Here is a 25,589-nt window from a genome sequence, read left to right on the forward strand (position 1 = left end):
TTAGGAGAAGAGACCCTCATAGGGACAAAACGAGAAGACAACCACACCAAATCCCCAACAGAAAGCCGAGGACCAACACGACGGTGGCGGTTGGCAAAAAGCTGAGTCTTCTCCTGGGACAACCTCAAATTGTCCACCACCTGCCCCCAGATCTGATGCAATCTCTCCACCACAGCATCCACTCCAGGACAATCCGAAGATTCCACCTGACCAGAGGAAAATCGAGGATGAAACCCCGAATTACAGAAAAACGGGGACACCAAAGTGGCAGAGCTGGCCCGATTATTGAGAGCGAACTCCGCCAATGGCAAAAAAGCAACCCAATCATCCTGGTCAGCAGACACAAAACACCTCAGATATGTCTCCAGGGTCTGATTAATCCGCTCGGTCTGGCCATTCGTCTGAGGATGGAAAGCGGACGAAAAAGATAAATCTATGCCCATCCTAGCACAGAATGCCCGCCAAAATCTAGACACGAATTGGGTCCCTCTGTCAGAAACGATATTCTCAGGAATACCATGCAAACGAACAACATTTTGAAAAAACAGAGGAACCAACTCGGAAGAAGAAGGTAACTTGGGCAGAGGAACCAAATGGACCATCTTAGAAAAACGGTCACACACCACCCAGATGACAGACATCTTCTGAGAAACAGGCAGATCTGAAATAAAATCCATCGAGATGTGCGTCCAAGGCCTCTTAGGAATAGGCAAGGGCAACAATAATCCACTAGCCCGAGAACAACAAGGCTTGGCCCGAGCACAAACGTCACAAGACTGCACAAAGCCTCGCACATCTCGTGACAGGGAAGGCCACCAGAAGGACCTTGCCACCAAATCCCTGGTACCAAAAATGCCAGGATGACCTGCCAACGCAGAAGAATGAACCTCAGAGATGACTCTACTGGTCCAATCATCAGGAACAAACAGTTTATCAGGTGGGCAACGATCAGGTCTCTCCGCCTGAAACTCCTGCAAGGCCCGCCGCAGGTCTGGAGAAACGGCTGACAATACCACTCCATCCTTAAGGATACCTGTGGGCTCAGAGTTACCAGGCGAGTCAGGCTCAAAACTCCTAGAAAGGGCATCCGCCTTAACATTCTTAGAACCCGGTAGGTATGACACCACAAAATTAAACCGAGAGAAAAATAATGACCAGCGCGCCTGTCTAGGATTCAGGCGCCTGGCGGTCTCAAGATAAATCAAATTTTTGTGGTCAGTCAATACCACCACCTGATGTCTGGCCCCCTCAAGCCAATGGCGCCACTCCTCAAAAGCCCACTTCATGGCCAAAAGCTCCCGATTCCCAACATCATAATTCCGCTCAGCGGGCGAAAATTTACGGGAAAAGAAGGCACAAGGCCTCATCACGGAGCAGTCAGAACTTTTCTGCGACAACACTGCCCCAGCTCCGATCTCAGAAGCGTCGACCTCAACCTGAAAAGGTAGAGCAACATCAGGCTGACGCAACACAGGGGCAGAGGAAAAACGGCGCTTAAGCTCCCGAAAGGCCTCCACAGCATCAGGGGACCAATCAGCAACATCAGCACCCTTCTTAGTCAAATCGGTCAATGGCTTAGCAATATCCGAAAAACCAGCAATAAATCGACGATAAAAGTTAGCAAAGACCAAAAATTTCTGAAGACTCTTAAGAGAAGAGGGCTGCGTCCAATCACAAATAGCTTGAACCTTGACAGGATCCATTTCAATGGAAGAGGGGGAAAAAATATATCCCAAAAAGGAAATCCTCTGTACCCCAAAAACACACTTAGAACCCTTCACACACAAAGAATTAGACCGCAAAACCTGAAAAACCCTCCTGACTTGCTGGACATGAGAGTCCCAGTCATCCGAAAAAATCAAAATATCATCCAGATACACAATCATAAATTTATCCAAATAATCGCGAAAAATATCATGCATAAAGGATTGGAAAACTGACGGAGCATTAGAAAGACCAAAAGGCATCACTAAATACTCAAAGTGGCCCTCGGGCGTATTAAATGCGGTTTTCCACTCATCCCCCTGCCTGATTCGCACCAAATTATACGCCCCACGAAGGTCAATCTTAGAGAACCACTTGGCCCCCTTTATGCGAGCAAACAAATCAGTCAGCAACGGCAATGGGTATTGATATTTAACAGTGATTTTATTCAAAAGCCGATAATCAATACACGGCCTCAAAGAGCCGTCTTTTTTTGACACAAAGAAAAAACCGGCTCCTAAGGGAGATGACGATGGACGAATATGTCCCTTTTCCAAGGACTCCTTTATATATTCTCGCATAGCAGCATGTTCAGGCACAGACAGATTAAATAAACGACCCTTTGGGTATTTACTACCCGGGATTAAATCTATGGCACAATCGCACTCTCGGTGCGGAGGTAACGAACCAAGCTTGGATTCTTCAAAGACGTCACGATAGTCAGACAGGAACTCAGGAATTTCAGAGAGAATGGATGATGAAATGGAAACCACAGGTACATCCCCATGAGCCCCCTTACATCCCCAGCTCAACACAGACATAGCTCTCCAGTCGAGGACTGGGTTGTGAGATTGCAGCCAAGGCAATCCTAGCACCAAATCATCATGTAGATTATACAGCACCAGAAAGCGAATAATCTCCTGGTGATCCGGATTAATACGCATAGTTACTTGTGTCCAGTATTGTGGTTTATTATTAGCCAATGGGGTGGAGTCAATCCCCTTCAGAGGAATAGGAGTCTCCAAAGGCTCTAAATCATACCCACAGCGTTTGGCAAAGGACCAATCCATAAGACTCAAAGCGGCGCCAGAGTCGACATAGGCGTCCGTGGTAATAGATGACAAAGAGCAAATCAGGGTCACAGATAGAATAAATTTAGACGGTAAGGTGCAAATGGAAACAGATTTACCAAGCTTTTTAGTGCGCTTAGAGCATGCTGATATAACATGAGTAGAATCACCACAATAGAAACACAACCCATTTTTCCGTCTAAAATTCTGCCGCTCGCTTCGGGACAGAATTCTATCACACTGCATACTCTCTGGCGACTTCTCAGTGGACACCGCCAGATGGTGCACAGGTTTGCGCTCCCGCAAACGCCTATCGATCTGAATAGCCATTGTCATGGACTCATTCAGACCCGCAGGCACAGGGAACCCCACCATAACATCCTTAATGGCATCAGAGAGACCCTCTCTGAAAGTCGCCGCCAGGGCGCACTCATTCCACTGAGTAAGCACAGACCATTTACGGAATCTTTGGCAGTAAATTTCCGCTTCATCTTGCCCCTGAGATAGGGACATCAAAGTTTTTTCTGCCTGAAGCTCCAAATGAGGTTCGTCATAAAGCAACCCCAAGGCCAGAAAAAACGCATCCACATTGAGCAACGCAGGATCCCCTGGTGTCAATGAAAAAGCCCAGTCTTGAGGGTCGCCCCGGAGCAAGGAAATCACAATCCTGACCTGCTGTGCAGGGTCTCCGGCAGAGCGAGATTTCAGAGACAAAAATAATTTGCAATTATTTCGAAAATTCTGAAACCCGGATCTATTCCCCGAGAAAAATTCCGGCAAAGGAATTCTCGGCTCAGATACAGGTGCATGACAAACAAAATCTTGCAAATTTTGTACCTTCGTGGCGAGATTATTCAAACCTGCAGTTACACTCTGAAGATCCATTACAAACAGGTGGACACAGAGCCATTCAAGGGTTAAGAGGAGGTAAGAAGCAGCTAGACAGCAATTAAGGGCTAGGCAGCAAAACTCTGAGGGGAAAAAAAAAAAAAAAAAAATTTCCCTTCAACACTTCTTTTTCTCCTGCTTCAGCCCAAACAATTAACACTTTGTTGGCCGGTCAAACTCTCATGATCTCAATGGCAAGAGAACATAGCATAAGCATATATAGGAACTAGCTCTTGGAAGATGGGAACTGAGCTGACCATGAACTAAACCTAACGCACAACTAGCAGTGGCCGGGTAGCATGCCTACGTTGATTCTAGATGCCCAGCCCAGCCGGAGGACTAAATAAAGCTAGCAGAGGAAAATATTAGTCCTAGCTCACCTCTAGAGAAATACCCCGAAAGGAGACAGAGGCCCCCCACATGTATTGGCGGTGAGTTGAGATGAAATAACAAACGTAGTATGAAAATAGGTTTAGCAAATTTGAGGTCCACTTACTACATAGCAGAAGACAGAAAGGACACTTTCATGGTCAGCTGAAAACCCTATCAAAAACACCATCCAGAAATTACTTTAAAACTCTGGCATTAACTCATAACACCAGAGTGGCAATTCCCGTTCACAAGAGCTTTCCAGACACAGTAACGAAACTACAGCTGTGAACTGGAACAAAATGCAAAAACAAACATGGACAAGAGTCCAACTTATCTAGTAGTTGTCTAGGAGCAGGAACAAGCACAGAGAGGCTTCTGATAACATTGTTGACCGGCAAGCAACTAACAGAGCAGCAAGGTTATATAGCGACTCCCACATCTTGATGGGAACAGGTGAACAGAGAAGATGAAGACACCAGTTCAATTCCACCAGTAGCCACCGGGGGAGCCCAGAATCCAAATTCACAACAGATACCCCCATGTTCCCACCCCTGACCCTTCTTGTAAGGGGACAGCTCTCCTGCTTTCATGTAGGAGGACTTTTCAGTCAAAAGTGAAAGCCAAAATTTACTGATTGTTTTATGTACTGACACCAATTTTTAGTAATTGTTTTTGGAAAAGTGACAACAGAAAGTGTTGCCATACTGATTGTCACATTTCAATATGCTTTCCTGACCAAGCGGAATAAATAGTTTTGCTATCAAAGTGACAGCTGACCAAGTGAACAACCAATATGGCTTCACTTCCTGTTGTATAAAAATGGCCGCCACAACGTAACAGAATATAACACTATGGCTGAAGTTAAAAGCAACAGGTACAACTAATATTGGGCACATTAACTTTATTAAAATGTTGTTTTAAATCTTTCTTTCCTGAGTACACAGCTTAAAGATGGACAGGGGCCCTGATATATACTGATGGGGGGGAGGGGACAGTTATTTTCTGGATGTAAAATACTTTTTCCAGCCTGAAAGGGCTGATAACTGAGGACAATAAATCGCATGATTCAGGTAAAAGTCTCTTTAATCAGTGATATATTGTCCAGATGGATTTCTAAGTGGCACCTCACAGGTGTAATCATCTGGGAATCACATGGCTTTTAGGATATGAAGTGTGAAGACTTGAGACAGAATCAGGGCATGTCTGGAGACGTGGCAATCCCCGACCTCAGCTGGGAGATCACGAAAACACAAAATCAGATGTGCTGCTGGCAATGACGAGCACATGCTTCCAAGATCAGACTCGCACGTCTGCCGCATTTACCTTCATCCAGACATTTGTTGGATAAAAAGTGAATTTCTACATGAATTTCATAGAAAAAGCCCCATTAGGGCATGATTGTACTTGTAGTTTCACAAGTAATTATTTCATCAGGATGACACCTTTTGTACAGGCCCTATTAAAGTGTATGGATGTCATAGAAGAGGCGCCATCTGTTTTGTACGGTGCCACAATAGGGCACCTTAGAGGCTTTACAGGGTGATATGGTTACTGGACTCCTATATGCCACAGTATGAAATTGGGCGGACATGTAGAAACAGTATGACCCATCAGATCTACAGTAAATGGGTTATTAGTGATGGGTGAACGCGCTCGGATGCTAACTGAGTATCTTTGGCGTGCTCGAAAACTATGTTTGCGTCCCCGCAGCTGCAGATGTCTTTTCAACAGCCGCAACACATGCAGGGAGTGCCTGTTTGTTAGGGGACTCAGACATATTTTTGGAGCATGCCGAAGACACTCGGTTAGCACCCAAGCATGCTCAGATAACCCCATAACTCCCAAGTGTCCCGGATCCAAAATCGGGACTGTCCCGGCCGGGATCATCCTTTTCCCACATGGACTCAGACCAAATGTACCGCCACTTCTTTAAACTGCTAGTGCGATCACTAGCTGTGTAGGATCGGAGCAGATATTGCTCCTTGCTCCAACACTGACTGGCACAGGAGACACAGAGAGGAGTCTTTATAAGTGGCGTACCAGAGCTGCAGTGACGTGAGCAGTCAGTGGCACGGCGTGGCTGGATGACATCATTCAGCACTGCGGGAGAGGACACTGCTGGCTGCTGCGAGGGAGCGCCGTGCGCAGTGAGAGGTGTGTGTGTCTGTAGGTGTGTGTGGTGATGGAGAAGGCAATGATGGGGTGGGGGAGAAGGCAATGATGGGGATGTGAGGGCAATGATGGGTGTGGGGTAACTATGTGTGGCCATTATACTGTGTGCAGCATCATGTGGGGCCATTATACTGTACCCAGCATCATGTGGTGCCATTATACTGTACGCAGCATCAAGTTGGGCCATTATACTGTATCCAGCATCATGTAGGGCCATTATACTGTACACAGCATCATGTGAGGCCATTATACTGTACGGAGCATTATGTGAGGCCATTATACTGTACGCAGCATCATGTGTGGCCATTATACAGTATGGAGCACTGTGTGGCCATATTTTTTTGTTTATAATTATTGTTTATGAAACCGTGTGATCAGTAGTGCTAAATGGGTGTGACTAGTTGTGAAATGGGTGTGGTCAGGGGCGTGGCCTACAATTGCAGCGGCGCGCTGCAACCTTTGTCCCCCTTTGCCTTCTTCAAAGGTTGAAAGGTATGGATAACACTTTATCCGAGCATATTCGCACATCTTAATATATACTTACCTTGTAATGTCCTGTTCCATCCAGATGTGTCCGGATCCCAGAATTCCAAGCGGCGGAAGTTCACCGACCTCCATATCGGGATAACCAAGTGATGGGTGTCTCGATATGGAAACTGCTGCTGATACCAGCCTCTTGCGCGGTACCACCAGCAGAACACCGTCGCACCACACACACACACTGTATACGCCATACGCACCACACACACACACACACACACACACACACACACACACACACTGTATACGCCGTACACACAACACACACACAGTGAGGCAGTGACCCCTGTTACAGCTAGGGGGCACTGTTTGTGCTCCCCAGAATGTGCACAGAGGCGTATGAAGGCCATAGGTGTGCATGGCAGTTGCAGGTGTAGCTGTGATTGCAATGTGATGTAGTGACTTGTGTCACAGGTAGGGGTCGCTGTGTGTTCTCGACAGGTTATGCATGGAGACGGATGAAGATCATAGGTGTGCATGGGAGTCACGGATTTCCGGTCTGGATTTTCCATGTGGCTGGAAGCCACAGGTTTGTTTGTTAAAAGCCCTGCATTAAGGGGTGTCAGGTGCAATGTCAGTGTCAGTCTGGTGTGTGCTGGTGTGCAGAGCAGAGGCCTGCAGAGCGCTGGTTGAGAGCATGGAGGCCCAGGCCAGCGGAGCCAGCACCCAGGGCAGCTGAACAGCCTGGCAACCACAGTGTATACAGCAATGCAAGTCGTCCATGGTACTGGTCTCGGATGTGGACAGCCTGTGTCCGGAGGTGGATGTCCTGTGCCCGAAGGAGTCGGATGTGGACAATCCTGTGCCCTGGAGGTGGATGTCCTGTGCCCAAAAGAGGACTGGCATGTGTAACGATTGCAAGCAGGTGGATACGGTGCCCCACTGCTATCTGGAGGATATCCTGGGCTGTGTATTGCTGTGTGAGTAGAGAGACTGAGATACAGCGATGCAGGACACCCACGGGAACTAGTCAGAGAGGACTGGCGTGTGTAGTGTCTGCAACATGTGAAGCTGTGTTTGGAGACTGTAATATGGTGTGCAGTTGCCCCACAGATACTGCACAAGGAGAGGTCTGTCGTGTTTAGGGACTGCAAACTAAAAACCATATGATATGTAGTGCTATGAACTGGTGTGAACTGAATGCTGATAATATACACTGAAGTTATATGCACTGAAATGATATGCACTTGTGTGTGAATTGGACTTTAATTCTGTGAGGAAACACATTAAAAAGACTTTGTATTGGAACTTTGTGGGTCACTGCCTTTTCACTGCGTACGATGCTACCGCAGCATTACAACACACACACGCGCTGTATACGCCGTACGCAGTCTCTTGCGCGGTACCACCAGCAGAACACCATTGCGAACACGCCGCCGCCAGGACCAGCCGAATGATTCACTGACTGCCGCCATCTTTGTACAGGAGGAGCGCATGCGCAGTTTTAATGTGACCGCTGCTATCTGTCTGCACAAAGATGGCAGCGGTCTGATTTACTGCACCTGCATGAATTACGCGCAGGTGCAGTGAATCATTTGGCTGATCCCGCGGCAGATGCTCGATGTGTCTACAGGCCGAGGAAGCCGGTCACAATAAAGAGGTAAACCACCCTTCTGATGCGATATCATCGGGCCTCCATCTAGTCACTAATAATCATGGGTGGACATACCGCCTATTCAACTGATGCGGCTGCACCGGGGCTGGAGGCTCCAGAGAGCCCCTGCAGGGCAGCTAATAATTAGGGGAATCTAGCCAGTTTATCCAGCCCCGAGGCTCCGGGGGCCCATGGCCAGATTGCCCTCATGTGCGGCGGGCAGGTAACAATCCTTTTCTGTCCTGCTTCCTGCCCGCTCTTCCTGTCTCACACAGCAGCGGTGTTGACATCATCATTCTGCACCGCGGCTGTGCAAGACAGGAAACTGCCGGTGATGGTGCGGCTTCAGGATACCGTGCACAGAGGTGAGGTGTGTGTGTGTGTATGTGTATGCAGAGAGATGAATGGTGCTGTGTGTGTCTGTGTATGCGTAGGTAGAGGAGAGGGCAATGATGGGGCAGAAGGCAATGATTGGGTTGACTGAGAGGGCAATGATGGGGGTGATGGGGCGGAAGGCAATGATTGGGTTGATGGAGGGCAATGATGGGGTGGTGGGGGAGAAAGCATGCAATGATTGGGTTGACGGAGAGGGCAATGATGGGGGTGGTGGGGCAGAAGGCAATGGTTGGGCTGACGGAGAGGGCAATGATGGGGGTGATGGGGCAAAAGGCAATGATTTAGATGACGGAGAGGGCAATGATAGGGGTGGTAGGGGAGAAAGCAATGATGGGGTGGTGGAAAGGGGAATAATGGGGGTGGTGGTGGGGGAGCAGCTAATGATAGAGGTGGTGAATTGGCAATAATGGGGGTGGTGGGGAGGAGGATATGATGGAGGCAGTGTAATGGGCAATGATGGGGTGGTGGGGAAAAGACAATGATGGTGGTGGTGGAAAAGACAATGATAGGGGTGGTGGGGGAGGAGGAAATGATGGAGGTGGTGGAATCAGTAATGATGGGGTGGTGGGGGAGAAGGCAATGATGGTGGTGGAAAGTGCATTGATGGGGATGGTGGAATGGGTAATGATGGGGTGGTGGGGGAAAAGACAATGATGATGGCGGTGGAAAGGACAATGATGGGGTGGTGGGGAATTAAATTATGGAGGTGGTGGAATCGGTAATGATGACCCCACCTGGCAATGATGGTGGCAGTGGAAAGGACAATGATGGGGGGGTGGGGAGGAGGCAATGATGGAGGTGGTGGGATTGCAATAATGAGGTGGTGGGGATAAAGCAATGATAGAGGTGGTGAAAAGGGCAATCATGGGGGTGGGGGAAAGGGCAATAATGGGATGCGGGGGGAGAATGACAATGAGGGGTGTGGGGGATTTATAATGGATTTAGGAGCAGTGGGATGTGGAGGAAGATGTTATTATCGATTATTATGTCTAACACAGTCCCTTAGTATAAAATGTACTCACTTATGTATAGCACAGTCCCTTAGTGTACAGTGTACTCACTTACTATGTATAACACCATCCTTAACTATAGTTTCCTTTTTTGTGATGTATAACATCGTCCCTTATTATGTACCATCCTCTCTAGCTATATATGATGCCCTCCCTTATTATATAGCTTCCCCTGCTGTTATGTACAGTGCTGTCTCTTACATAGTGTATTCTTGCTATTTTTGTTATTCACAGTGCCCTCTTTTTTTACATAGTCCCAGGGGCGTAACTACCGCGGTCGCAGCGGTCGCCATTGCGACCGGGCCCCGCAGGTCAGGGGCCCCGGGCCGGCAGGTCTGAGCAGGGCCGGGCTGGCCATCGGGCACTTCTGGCAAATGCCAGAAGAGCCGATGCCAGTAGTGGTCCGCTGCGCTGTTCCTCCCCCAGGAACCCCCCCCCAGTGCCGATGGCGCCGCCGCCGCATTTAACTATACCGGCGTCTATGACACCAGTATAGTTCAATGCAATGATGGGAGGAGAGAGCGTCACCTGACGCTTCCTCTCCCATCATTCCCCGCTCTGCCTCTGACAGTACACTGCGGGTGCGCGATGACGTCATATCATCGCGCACCTGCAGTGTCCTGGGCAGACTGCAGCCGCCGGGAGCAGCGCGGGCAAAAGGAAAGGTGAGGAGAGTTTTTTTTTCTTTTTAACCGGACTGTGGGGCCATTATCGGGGGGGGGGGATGAGATGAGATGTGGGCTGTGCTCTATATATCCCTGTGCGGGCTGTGCTGTATATACCCCTGTGCGGGTTCTACTGTATATACCCCTGTGCGGGCTCTGCTGTATATATCCCTGTGCGGGCTGTGCTGTATATACCACTGTGCGGGCTGTGTTGTATATACCACTGTGTGGGCTGTGCTCTATATACTACTGTGCGGGCTCTGCTGTATATACCACTGTGCGGGCTGTGCTGTATATACCACTGTGCGGGCTCTGCTGTATATACCACTGTGCGGGCTCTGCTGTATATACCACTGTGCGGGCTGTGCTGGATATACCACTGTGCGGGCTGTGCTGGATATACCACTGTGCGGGCTGTGCTGGATATACCACTGCGGGCTGTGCTGTATATACCACTGTGCGGGCTCTGCTGTATATACCACTGTGCGGGCTGTGCTGTATATACCACTGTGCGGGCTGTGCTGTATATACCACTGTGCGGGCTCTGCTGTATATACCACTGTGCGGGCTCTGCTGTATATACCACTGTGGGGGGGTAGGGGGGGGCCCCATTTGGAAGTTCGCACCGGGGCCCATAACTTTGTAGTTACGCCACTGCATAGTCCCCTCTCTTGTTAGATATAAAATGACTACTGATGGAGGAGCCGGTGACCAGACAACCAGTCCATCAGCTGCTCCTTTAGAAAAGAAGCTTTCCCATGCTCTATCAGCCATCATTGCATTATACAGCTAACAAGACAGGACAGTATGTAATAAAAAACGGCTCTATAAAATCCAAAATGTAAGGGACAGTACTGCACATAACAGGAGGGCACTGTATAATAAGGGACGGCAATATACATAATAAAGGAGACTATGTAATATATACATGTGTGTGTGTGGCTATATACTGTGTGTATGTATATATATAATATATATATATATATGTATATGTGTACATATATATGTGTACATATAGATAGATAGAGATAGATATACACTCACTGGCCACTTTATTAGGTACACCTGTCCAACTTCTTGTTAACACTTAATTTCTAATCAGCCAATCACATGGCGGCAACTCAGTGCATTTAGGCATGTAGACATGGTCAAGACAATCTCCTGCAGTTCAAACCGAGCATCAGTATGGGGAAGAAAGGTGATTTGAGTGCCTTTGAACGTGGCATGGTTGTTGGTGCCAGAAGGGCTGGTCTGAGTATTTCAGAAACTGCTGATCTACTGGGATTTTCACGCACAACCATCTCTAGGGTTTACAGAGAATGGTCCGAAAAAGAAAAAAAATCCAGTGAGCGGCAGTTCTGTGGGCGGAAATGCCTTGTTGATGCCAGAGGTCAGAGGAGAATGGGCAGACTGGTACGAGCTGATAGAAAGGCAACAGTGACTCAAATCGCCACCCGTTACAACCAAGGTAGGCCTAAGAGCATCTCTGAACGCACAGTGCGTCGAACTTTGAGGCAGATGGGCTACAGCAGCAGAAGACCACACCGGGTACCACTCCTTTCAGCTAAGAACAGGAAACTGAGGCTACAATTTGTACAAGCTCATCGAAATTGGACAGTAGAAGATTGGAAAAACGTTGCTTGGTCTGATGAGTCTCGATTTCTGCTGCGACATTCGGATGGTAGGGTCAGAATTTGGCGTAAACAACATGAAAGCATGGATCCATCCTGCCTTGTATGGAGCATCTTTGGGATGTGCAGCCGACAAATCTGCGGCAACTGTGTGATGCCATCATGTCAATATGGACCAAAATCTCTGAGGAATGCTTCCAGCACCTTGTTGAATCTATGCCACGAAGAATTTAAGCAGTTCTGAAGGCAAAAGGGGGTCCAACCCGTTACTAGCATGGTGTACCTAATAAAGTGGCCGGTGAGTGTATATGGATATATATAGAAATAGAGATAGATAGATATAGATATATACTGTATATATATATAATGTGTGTGTATGTATATGTGTGTGTATATATATATATATATATATATATATATATATATATATATAATATAATCTCTTTCCGGGTCCGTCACCGCTGGCGCAGATAGAGCTAGCAGATGCTCTATCTGCGCTAGTGCGATGGCATTTCGGCACCTGTGTAAACGCAGCCCGTTTAACCCATGTGTTGAACGGGCTGCTTTAACGCAATGTGAACCTAGCCTTAGTAAAAGTAGTTCTAAAGTCCATTTTTAGTAAATTAATCTTATAAATAGTCAATGTGACATTTATTTCTCCAGACTAGTCGTCCCACCCAGCATGTTATCACACCCCTGTGGGCATTATAACATGATTGTCAACCCCAGCTCCCTGCAAATCAATCACTTATACGCAACTTTCTTTCCCACAGGTTATTGTGCTTCTGAAGCCGGGTGTACGCTTCGTGGCTTCAGAGGTGTACTGCGCATGTGCAGAGGCAGAAAAGAAGGCCAACGTCAATGGAGGAGACGAAGATCAAGCGTCTTTGCATCCGGACACGCCGTGCACCTCTGAAGCCGCGAAGCTTAGTGATAACATGCTGAGCGGGACGACTGTTGATTAGAGCGTCCGATTGACTCCCTTACATCCTTGTAGGTGGACCCCCCGCTATATCCTGACCCTATAGGTCATAAAAAGAGCACATACGGATCAATGTTTTGCACTAACAGCACTTCATATTCATAGGTGTTTGGTGGTGGCTTTTTGATAGGGATACCTTTTGGAGGGTCATTAAGGGTCAGTCGATGTTGAGCGGGGGCGCCATATCGCTTCCCAGGGTGCCAACCTCTGCTGCAAGGAAGGGACTTGTTTAAGGGTAAGGCACCATCTATCCTCCCTAGTCCTTTTCTCTTTGTTTTTTTGCTGAATTTTTGGGTTTCAAAACCTTTGACACCCTATTTGTATATTGATTACTATTTTGTGTGTGACTGATAGGTATTTACCTAGACCCTCCAACTTTTCAATTTTCCCGTTTTTTAGTATAATAGTTAATTTTGGTTTTGGCTTTGATACTTTTAATATATTAATAAAAGGTATTTTTTAGGTCTTTTTTTGTTTTTGTTTTTGTTTTCTGAGCGGGACGACTAGCCTGGCGAAACAAGCTCCCATTGACTAGTCATAAGATTAATTTGCATATTAAAAAAGGATTGTAGAAATATTTTTTCTAAAGATCTGTTAATGTGTCAAACACTATAAAGGGCTTGTTAGGCAGGGTGTTTCTACAGGAATAAAGAAAAGCTGGTGGTTTGGAGGGAATTGGGGAGCTGTCAGGTTCCCTTTAAACGCCTTTTCTTTAGCTGTTCAAAAATGATGAGTTTTTCAAGCATAAATCGCGTCAGGAAACTTTTTTATTTTTGCGAAGTAGTTTTTAAAGCATTTTGGAAAAGTTTTTTCCTGAAGCATTTTTTTAAGCTTTTTGACTGGACAGTACCTTGTTTTGGAGCGGATTATATCAGTATCTGCTTCAAGAAAGTTTTCTGCTAGGTGTTTTTCAAAACCTTTTCGGGAAAAAAGTGGTTAGCAGTGCACTGCAGCCTTGCAGCGCTGGAGTCCTGGGTTCAAACCCCACCAAGGACAACATCTGCAAGGAGTTTGTATGTTCTCCCCGTGTTTGCGTGGATTTCCTCCCACATTCCAAAGACATACTGATAGGGAATTTAGACAGCGATGATAATGTGTACAAACTGTAAAGCGCTGTGGAATATGTTAGCGCTATATAAAAATAAAGATTATTATTATTTCAATTAGAAATGAATAGGAAGAGTTTTCCAAGCATGTTTTAAGTTGTTTTTTTAGAAGAATTTTGGAATTAATCCGCTCCAAAAAAAACTCTGTGAACATAGCCTGAGGCGGTCTCATCCATTTTGGCTGGTCCGTACTTATATCGTCTGTAGCCAAAAATATTTTGAGACTATGACAAATATTACAGATCACAAAAGAGATGTCATCCATCTCTCTCGTGCTCCTGAATGAAATATTATTGGGAGTTTTGTTCGAATGGATGAAAATCTTTATGCCCAAGGCCAATTCTTATAAAAATACAGGAAAATAGAAAGTGTGAAGGTATCGCTTTCACGTCTTACCTTGAAGTAGGTATAATGTAGGTACTGGTAGGGGTCTCGCCTCTGGAAGGCCTTCAGGGTCTCCTTGTCTGGATATGGCTGCTGGAACACTGGCAGGGTGGCTTTACATTTCCTCAGACACACTGCTCGGGATAGGACCCTTCCAAATAATTGCAGCTCTAGCTTCCAGTCCCCATGTTCCTCTTCTCCCTGCAGTTCCTCCAGGCCAGGAATTTGGGATTCTTCACTACAGCTCTGACCGCAGAAGGCTTCACTGTCCTGAAGAAGTCTATGCAGCCTCAGGCTGGCCTCTAGCATACGACTAGCCTCCCTCCAGGACTGCGCCTCATACAGCTCCATGGCTTTGGCATAGGTGGGCTTTAGTGGCATAATCTCAGAACGGGGAAACCCTCGAAAACTGTACTGTTCATACTGGGAATAACTTGGGGACACCAAAACGACCAATGTGCATAAGAGGAACAGCTGCATGGCGGCAACAGCAGGAAGGGTCAGGGAGGATGAAAAGTTTAGAAACTACAGGTAAACTTCTCAGAAAAGTTTAGAAGACAGCCTGGAATGTAGCATCAAGCTTTAGTCAGAGCCCAGCCACAAGATGGGGATGAGAGGAATGAGAGAAGTGAAGGAAGACTCAGCCAGAAGAAGGGAAGGCTAGCAGGGGGGCTGCAAGGACTGCTTACTGCCAGCTTGGCTGTGACACTCAGAGGAACTCCTTCCAGGCCATGCACAGGGATACAGATAGTCTGAGCTGCTTGCAGGATCTGACTGGGCAGCATCGGATCTTGTGGATCACATAGTAGTCCTCAGTAAATCTCTAAAAACCTTTACTCCACTCACAGTTTCCACCATCTTCCTGAAACAAATGTAGCAATACAGAGGAGTCCACACTGAGTAATGTGATCTAGATGCTTACAGCCCTCCTGGAGGAGGAAACTGGAATCCACAGGGTCTTAAAGAGCAAGTCATAATGTACAAAACAGAGAACGGAATGAATGAAGAATAGCATTACGCTTAAGGGTACTTTGCCACGTAGCAGAAAAAAACTGTAGAAAAAAATGCATTCTGCGGTGCCAGCATCTCAAGAAACCAGAATAAAAATATAGATAAGTACTGTTTCTGCATAAGTGACAAAAATCAATGATTGTTACCCATATAATGTGTGCAAACTGTAAAGCGCTGCGGAATATGTTAGCGCTATGTAAAAATAAAGATTATTATTAAGACTATTATATCCAACAATTTTACATCACGGATTCAGATAATGTGGAGCAAGACACTAGACAAGCGTGCCCATATGTGGACTTCAAACTACTTAATACACTGCAATACGTATTTATACAACCATGTGCACTACCCTCATAGTATTATTATAGGATAGTATGCAACTTTTCCTTGTACGACTAATTACTCCAGCTAGACGCTCAATATTCCAGATCCAGAAGATATCTAAAGTGTAAAAGTCCTCGCTCCTCTATGAGGAGCTCTCGACCAGCACTTAGAAACAGGGGTAGCAAACACATTTTACAAACGCTAAACAATATAATGTGACAGGACCATTTTATTTTAGGATCCTTGGGTCACAACTCTTTATATAGTTGTTGAGATCACCAAGGGATGTTAAGCATCTGTGTTTTTACTTAAAAGAGTTTTATCAAGTTTTGAAGCTATCCCATATCTACATCTGACCTCTAGGACCTCCACCGATTCAAAGAATTGTGGTTGTGAAGTACTCCTTTTGAGTGGAGCCACTTCATTCATTCTTAATGGGCGTACCAAAAGCCACCTGAGCTCTGTGTTTATCTATCTCCAGCAGTACCATCAAGAATGGGTCGAGCAGCAGTGTGTATGATCCACAACGGCTCCATTCACAAAGGGGCCACAGTTCTCCAGGTTGGCGGTGTCTTAGTGGTCAGACCCCCAGCAATTGAAACGCCATACCCTATCCTGTGGATTGGGAATAACTTACAAACTTAAGAATAGCCCTTTAATAATGATGGGACAATCATCCAGGAATCAAATGCAATGTATTGCATTAAGTTTAACCCCAAATTATTTTAGTTATGAGGTCAACTGTTATATTCAGCTGCGGGGTACCTCTATGGGGACGGACCAGATGCGCACCAAGTTACACAATTTTTTATTTGAGAAAATGGGAAGAGCAGTTCATTTTTTCCACAGTGGCACTTCATTCAAACCTAATTCTCAGGGTAGTTTTTTACTTTTAATTACAAATAATAAAAAAAAGTTGCCTTTTACACTGATATTCATTAAAAAGAGACACATTTTCTGGATTTAATTACCATATATATTTATTCATACAACAAAGTCAATGATAGGAAAAGTGTTATACCCATGTCCAGCTGTAATCTTCCACATTGGCTACTGAATATCTCCAAAAGCCAATTCAGAAAACTATGAATAAAATTGCATTAAGACAAGAACCTAAAGCAGAGCTATTGCTTACAATATTTTGAAATAAAGAGTACAATACAATCAAATGACAAGAAACGAAAATTAAAATGACAGAAATTTCAATAAACCATTGGCTGAGAAATAATATTGTTCAAAATTATGGCAATAACCATTAAACAGGCACATGGTTACATATACCAATTATTGCCCAGACAGGAATATTTCAAAACATAGTAAAGAACATTTTGATATGCTGCAGAATGATAAAATAATAGGAGAATTGTTATCTAAGGAGTCAGAATGCATTTTCAGAAAATCCGGTAACATTGAGAGTTTGATAGCGTCAACAGTGCAGAATTACAAAAAAATGGGAGTGATTTAAAAAAAATGTATGTAAGGGAAAAAATGTAGTGTGTATGTGTTGTATGCTACTGGCTAAAAATGTAATAACAGTTCTACAATTAAGAGGGTAATGGGATTTGCATGGTACAACATCCGTGATGTTATGTAACATTGCACTCGGAAAGCTAGTGTAGAGCACAAGAACAATTTTTTCAGAGTGAGCGCTGCCTGCCGGGGCGCTCATAACGGAATGAGGACTTCGTATCCTGATGTGCAGAAGAACATATATATTTCCATGAATATTGAACATCCAACTGGAACTATTAGGAGAACATGGTTTGGTTGAAAACTAAACTAATACTATGAGGTTCATGGGTTTATAAATATGTATCACGGTTCATTATTTCATTTGCTTTCCGCCTGTGGGCAGCTATTCTGCTTGTCTTATGCATATGCTACAAAAAATTACCGAACCATAGACTGAACAAAACTGTGGATTTGAGATCCTGAGGATATCCTTGTATACTATTTCCACTGGAAAGTGTGAAATGCGAGGACCACCCACTCCTTTTTTTGCAACTAAGTAAGGAAAATGACCCTCCAAAAATGACCATGCCAGTCCTTGAGACTTTGCTGTAAAATATTCTGTAAGTCCTCAATTCTAGGAAAGGTAAAAATGAATATGGCTACCACTGGTTACTCGGCTTTTATAAGAACTTTTGGAAGCAAACTAGAGGTTCCCCCATACCATCAGATGACCGCTTTGGTTTTTCTAGTAGAAACACAGAAGTTGTGATTTTAATTAGCTGTGATGGACAAGTCCATCATTTTCTTCTAAGGTTATTTTTGAATGGTATATTTTGAGGAGGGTCAAAAATTATGAGGTTTTTCAAGTGGAAACTAGATCTGGAAACGCCTTTTTGGGGAGTTTTTTTGAGAAATTTTTCATATCTGGAATAGTTTTTTTCTTTCTCCCAAAGCGTTTTCTTTTTTTCGTAGCCGTTTAATTGGACAGTGCCTTGTTTTAGAGTGGACTGCATCAGAAGCTACTTTAAAGAAGTGACATGCAGCTTTTTGTTTTCAAAACCTTTTCCGAAAAAAAGAAAATGCTCCAAAAACTCCATATGAACAGCACAGTGGATTTCCCATAGAAATGAATAGCAAGAATTTTCCAAGTGTTTTTGAAGCGGTACATACATGCAGTCACGTGTCGACTAGACATGCTTGGCCCCACTCAATACAAGTGAATTGTGTGAGCACATCTAGTCGGAATGTACCCAGAAGGAACACCTACTCTCACCAGCAAAACTGAAGAATCCTGACAGCGAACGGTGCGCATACAGTATAGATTCAGAAGTCTGCAGTCACATGGGGTGTCTGCAGACTTTCATCAGAAGAACGGGCAACCCCCTTTTACTAAGATATTTGGCTTAAGAATGATAAGAAACACTGCTCTAATTGGTTGAGAACCTGGGGTGTTTGGTCCATCTGACCCCTATATCTGGCCTCTATAATTCCCCTTTGCCTTCGCCTGCACCACTACCGTAGACGGCCACCATAAACAATTCACACTATTGAATACTGCACTGCTCAACACTGAAATTGTAGTATAAAGAAGGAAAATTCATTGAATTATGGAAATCACATGGTTGATAGACATAATAATGATACGCCATAGCATTCTTGGTTTCTTGACCTGAAAAAGGCACCAGTCCGGCGCTGAAACACGTGTTGAATAAGAACCTTTGCTTATCCATTGGACAAAGATCCTTCATTCCAGCAGCGCAGCCCACCGACTGTGAATTACCCATTTTGTTCAAGGCGTGTGACACTCATACTCAATTGTAATTAATTCAAGATTTTTTGAAAATGTTGTTTCCGTTTTTTCATCATTTGCATATCATTAACTTGTCTATGCATCCTGTGATGTCCAGAATTCCACGACTTCTCCTTCTCGGTGTTGCAATTTTAATATTGAGGAGTGAGAATGTTGGTGCAGATGGTCATCCATCCGTATAAGGCCTCGTTCAGACTTCTGTTTTTCACGCATAGAACATTTTCCTTTTACAACCTATGAGACTGTTCATATGTCCTTCCTATTCTTGGGAATGAGTGTCTGCATCCAACCCTAATCCCTCGACACCCCCCCCCCCCCCCCCCCCCCCCGCCTCCAAAAAAAATAATTTTTTTAATGCGAATGACAGAATAAACTTAGCCATACAAATGAATGGGTCTGTTAAAAAAAATGGACAGCACTCCCATACCATCCATGACTCATCCAAGTGCTATCGGTTTTAACTGTTTAATTAGTGGGAGTAGTTTTGATTTTTTTTTTTTTGCACATGATAAAAGTGAACATTGAGGGTATGTTTCCACGTTCAGTTTTGCTTCAGGCTTTGGTCAGGATTTTATGCAGGAAAAAATCCTGACCAAAACTGCACCTGAGGTCACTGGCAGGTCACCTGCGGTGTGCCTGCGTGTTTTGCTCATAGTAGCAACATGCTGCGTTTTTAAAAAACGCACCATGCATGCGTTTTCGCGGCAAAAACGCATGCGTTTTTTAACGCATAGTGGAGTCTGGATTTCATGAAATCCCCTCCACTATGCTGTAACATCTGGACGCTGCGTTTTTGACGCTGCGGAAAAACGCAGCGTCAAAAACGCAGCGTTTCCTGAACGTGGAAACATACCCTAATGGATAAAAATTGGATACTGCACCCTGTTGAAATTGACCTTTTTTTTTCCTTATATGCTACCAGAATACGGACATGTGACGAGACGTAACCCCTTCCAGTGCCAGGTGTTTTCCTTCACTATTCAGTCATGATACAAGCCATTTCCATGTCCCCTGGGGTGCAAATAACTTCATGGTGGCAAATACTCTGAAGATCCCATTAAATATTTGAACAGCCCCATGTGTATCTTATGTGCACTGGATAGTGTATATTATGGCCCTGATTCATCATTTTCAGTTTTTTTTTAAGTCAATTTTTTCTTTTGTCTTGTGGTACTGGTATTTTTGGCATCAAATTCATCAAAATGGCACACACTATTCATAAATTTGGGGCAAAGTCACAACTGGGCTTTTTTTCCTGTTTTGATTTGTTTTTGCCATTTTTTGCACCAAAAGTTACAAAAATTGGACCTAATTTTGTTGTACTAAGAAATACAACAGGGGGAGACAGGAGTGGAGATGTGCCAAATTTAGCGACTTTTTATAAAGTCGAAATTGATGAATTAGGCAAAAACATCTGGAATAGCTAGACTCCTGCAACAAAGCAGAAAACAAAACAACAGGCGATCACATATAATAGAGACGTAAAAAAGGCGCAAATAGAATAATGAATAGGGTGTAAACCAAAAAAAGGTACAAAACTAGACAAAAAAACAGACGCAAAGGCAATGATGAATTGGGGCCTAAGATAGTAAGATGTAAATGTAAAGCACATAGTAAAATTAACGCATTACAACCATATCCTGTCTAGGAAGTGCCTGTAAGGCCGGAGTCACACTAGAGAGGAATACGGACTAGTGCTATGCGATAAAAAATCGCATAGCACTCGGACCAATGTTAATCTATGGGGCAGCTCCCATCATCCATTTTTTTCTCGGCCGTATTATACGTGCAAAAGAAATCGCAGCATGCTGCGATTTGCACCGTATTACGCCCGAGACTCGCCAATACAAGTCTATGGGTGCGAGAAAAAAACGGATTACGCACAGACCATGCGTGTGACTTGCAAGAAATACGTACCAGAGTTCTTTAGAAAATCTGGCAATTCAGGGCGCTGTAATGTAAAATCACACTGACGGGTTAAAATAGAATAGATAAAATAAATGTATACACATAGTATACAGTGCCTAAAAGTAGTATTCAACCCCCTGCAGATTTAGCAGGTTTAATAAGATGCAAATAAGTTAGAGCCTTCAAACTTCAAACAAGAGCAGGATTTATTAACAGATGCATAAATCTTACAAACCAAAAAGTTTTGTTGCTCAGTTAAATTTTAATAAATTTTAAACATAAAAGTGTGGGTCAATTATTATTCAACCCCTAGGTTTAATATTTTGTGGAATAACCTTTGTTTGCAATTACAGCTAATAATTGTCTTTTCTAAGACCTGATCAGGCCGGCACAGGTCTCTGGAGTTATCTTGGCCCACTCCTCCATGCAGATCTTCTCCAAGTTATCTAGGTTCTTTGGGTGTCTCATGTGGACTTTAATCTTGAGCTCCTTGCACAAGTTTTCAATTGTGTTAAGATCAGGAGAATGACTAGGCCACTGCAACACCTTGATTTTTTGCCTCTTGAACCAGGCCTTGGTTTTCTTGGCTGTGTGCTTTGGGTCGTTGTCTTGTTGGAAGATGAAATGACGACCCATCTGAAGATCCTTGATGGAGGAGCAGAGGTTCTTGGCCAAAATCTCCAGGTAGGCCGTGCTATCCATCTTCCCATGGATGCGGACCAGATGGCCAGGCCCCTTGGCTGAGAAACAGCCCCACAGCATGATGCTGCCACCACCATGCTTGACTGTAGGGATTCTTGGGGTCGTATGCAGTGCCATCCAGTCTCCAAACGTCACGTGTGTGGTTGGCACCAAAGATCTCGATCTTGGTCTGATCAGACCAGAGAACCTTGAACCAGTCAGTCTCAGAGTCCTCCAAGTGATCATGAGCAAACTGTAGACGAGCCTTGACATGGCGCTTTGAAAGTAAAGGTACCTTACGGGCTCGTCTGGAACGGAGACCATTGCGGTGGAGTACGTTACTTATGGTATTGACTGAAACCAATGTCCCCACTGCCATGAGATCTTCCCGGAGCTCCTTCCTTGTTGTCCTTGGGTTAGCCTTGACTCTTCGGACAAGCCTGGCCTCGGCACGGGAGGAAACTTTCAAAGGCTGTCCAGGCCGTGGAAGGCTAACAGTAGTTCCATAAGCCTTCCACTTCCGGATGATGCTCCCAACAGTGGAGACAGGTAGGCCCAACTCCTTGGAAAGGGTTTTGTACCCCTTGCCAGCCTTGTGACCCTCCACGATCTTGTCTCTGATGGCCTTGGAATGCTCCTTTGTCTTTCCCATGTTGACCATGTTTGAGTGCTGTTCACAAGTTTGGGGAGGGTCTTAAATAGTCAGAAAAGGCTGGAAAAAGAGATAATTAATCCAAACATGTGAAGCTCATTGTTCTTTGTGCCTGAACTACTTCTTAATACTTTAGGGGAACCAAACAGAATTCTGGTGGGTTGAGGGGTTGAATAATAAATGACCCTCTGAAAAGACTTTTCACAATTTTCAAAAAAAATAAAGAAATAACATTCTTTTTTGCTGCAGTGCATTTCACACTTCCAGGCTGATCTACAGTCCAAATGTCACAATGCCAAGTTAATTCCAAATGTGTAAACCTGCTAAATCTGCAGAGGGTTGAATACTACTTGTAGGCACTGTATGTGTGTGTATATATATGTATATATATATATATATATATATATATATACTAGATGGTGGCCCGATTCTAACGCATCGGGTATTCTAGAATATGTATGTCCATGTAGTATATTGCCCAGCCACGTAGTATATTGCCCAGCGACGTAGTATATTGCCCAGTGACGTAGTATATTGCTCAGTGACGTAGTATACAGCACAGAGCCACGTAGTATATTGCCCAGCCACGTAGTATATTGCCCAGTGACGTAGTATATTGCCCAGTGACGTAGTATATCGCCCAGTGACGCAGTATATTGCCCAGTGACGTAGTATACAGCACAGAGCCACATAGTATATTGCCCAGCCACGTAGTATATTGCCCAGTGACGTAGTATATTGCCCAGTGACGTAGTATATTGCCCAGCCACGTAGTATATTGCCCAGTGATGTAGTATATTGCCCAGTGACGTAGTATATTGCCCAGTGACGTAGTATATTGCCCAGCCACGTAGTATATTGCCCAGTGACGTAGTATATTGCCCAGCCACGTAGTATATTGCCCAGTGACGTAGTATATTGCCCAGTGACGTAGTATATTGCCCAGTGACGCAGTATATTGCCCAGTGACGTAGTATACAGCACAGAGCCACATAGTATATTGCCCAGCCACGTAGTATATTGCCCAGTGACGTAGTATATTGCCCAGTGACGTAGTATATTGCCCAGCCACGTAGTATATTGCCCAGTGACGTAGTATACAGCACAGAGCCACGTAGTATATTGCACAGCCCATGTAGTATATTGCCCAGCTACGTAGTATATTGCCCAGCCACGTATGACACAGGTTAAAAAAATAAAAAATAAACATATACTCACCTTCCGCAGGTGTGTTGTAGCTCTGTCGCCTGTGTGGGGTGCAGGCGGCAGCTTCCGGTCCCAGGGTGTGATGACGTCGCGGTCATGTGACCATGTCGTGGTCACATGACCGTGACGTCACGGCAGGTACTTGTCGCGCAGGACCTGTGATGACGTCGCGGTCACATGACCGTGACGTCATGGCAGGTCCTTATGCCAGACCATCCTTGCCACTGGAACGTGCCGCTTGCATCGCGAGGAGCGGGAAAGGCGGCGTAGGTGAGTATATAATCATTTTTTATTTTTTTTATTATTTTTAACATTAGATGTTTTTACTATTGACGCTGCATAGGCTGCGTCAATAGAAAAAAACTTGGTCACACAGGGTTAATAGCCGGCATTAACCCTGTGAGAGCGGTGACCGGAGGGGTGTATGCGGGCGCCGGGCAGTGAGTGCAGAGAGTAAGGAGCGGACATTTTGTTCTGGACTGTGCGCGTCGCTGATTGGTCGTGGCAATGCTCGTGGGCGTTTTGCCACGACCAATCAGCGACTTGGATTCCATGACAAACAGAGGCCGCGACCAATGAATATCCGTGACAGACAGAAGGACAGGATTCCAACTGTGCCCGTCGCTGATTGGTCGAGGCAACCTTTTTGACATCATCGTCGCCATGTCAACCATTATGACATCTACGTCGATACTGTGCCCGTCGCTGATTGGTCGAGGCCTGGCAGCCTCGACCAATCAGAGACGCGGGATTTCCATTATGACATCATCATCGCCATGCTGTGCCCGTTGCTGATTGGTCGAGGCTTGGCGGCCTCGGGTAATGCATCGGGTATTCTAGAATATGCATGTCCCCGTAGTATATGGACAATGATGATTCCAGAATTCGCGGCAGACTGTGCCCGTCGCTGATTGGTCGAGGCAACCTTTGTGACATCATCATCGCCATGGCAACCATTATGACATCTACGTTGATACTGTGCCCGTCGCTGATTGGTCGAGGCCTGGCGGCCTCGACCAATCAGACGCGGGATTTCCATTATGACATCATCGTCGCCATGCTGTGCCCGTTGCTGATTGGTCGAGGCCTGGCGGCCTCGACCAATCAGAGACGTGGGATTTCCAGGACAGACAGACAGACAGACAGACAGACAGACGGAAAAACCCTTAGACAATTATATATATAGATATATATATATACACTGCTCAAAAAAATAAAGGGAACACTTAAACAACAGAATATAACTCCAAGTAAATCAAACTGTGAAATCAAACTGTCCATTTAGGAAGCAACACTGTTTGACAATCAATTTAACGTGCTGTTGTGCAAATGGAATAGTCAACAGATGGAAATTGTTGGCAATTATCAAGACACACTCAATAAAGGAGTGGTTCTGCAGGTGGGGACCACAGACCACATCTCAAAACCAATGCTTTCTGGCTGCTGTTTTGGTCACTTTTGAATGTTGGTTGTGCTTTCACACTCGTGGTAGCATGAGACGGACTCTACAACCCACACAAGTGGGTCAGGTAGTGCAGCTCATCCACGATGGCACATCAATGCGAGCTGTGGCAAGAAGGATTGCTGTGTTTGTCAGCGAAGTGTCCAGAGACTGGAGGCACTACCAGGAGACAGGCCAGTACACCAGGAGACGTGGAGGGGACCGTAGGAGGGCAACAACCCAGCAACAGGACCGCTACCTCAGCCTTTGTGCAAGGAGGAACAGGAGAAGCACTGCCAGAGCCCTGCAAAATGACTTCCAGCAGGCCACAAATGTGCATGTGTCTGCACAAACTGTTAGAAACCCACTCCATGAGGATGGTCTGAGTGCAGGTTCACACTGAGCACATGTGACAGACATGAGTCTGGAGATGCTGTTGAGAGCGATCTGCTGCCTGCAACATCCTTCAGCATGACCGGTTTGGTTTGGCAGTGGGTCAGCAATGGTGTGGGGTGGCATTTCTTTCGGGGGCCGCACAGCCCTCCATGTGCTCGCCAGAGGTAGCCTGACTGCCATTAGGTACCGAG

General features: G+C 45.3%; 1 protein-coding gene across 1 annotated transcript in view; it reads right to left on the reverse strand.

Moving 5' to 3' along the window:
• P3H4 (prolyl 3-hydroxylase family member 4 (inactive)) overlaps positions 1 to 15,421 on the reverse strand; it is a 35,329-nt gene extending 19,908 nt beyond the window's left edge. The window contains exon 1 of the mRNA XM_077252474.1: positions 14,527 to 15,421. Within this exon, the coding sequence (XP_077108589.1) occupies positions 14,527 to 14,994 (468 nt within the window). The 5' untranslated portion in view covers positions 14,995 to 15,421. The remainder of the gene's footprint in view (positions 1 to 14,526) is intronic.
• Between the last annotated feature and the right edge of the window lie 10,168 nt (positions 15,422 to 25,589).

This window comes from Ranitomeya variabilis, chromosome 4 (assembly GCF_051348905.1).
Source record: "Ranitomeya variabilis isolate aRanVar5 chromosome 4, aRanVar5.hap1, whole genome shotgun sequence".
NCBI lineage: Eukaryota > Metazoa > Chordata > Amphibia > Anura > Dendrobatidae > Ranitomeya > Ranitomeya variabilis.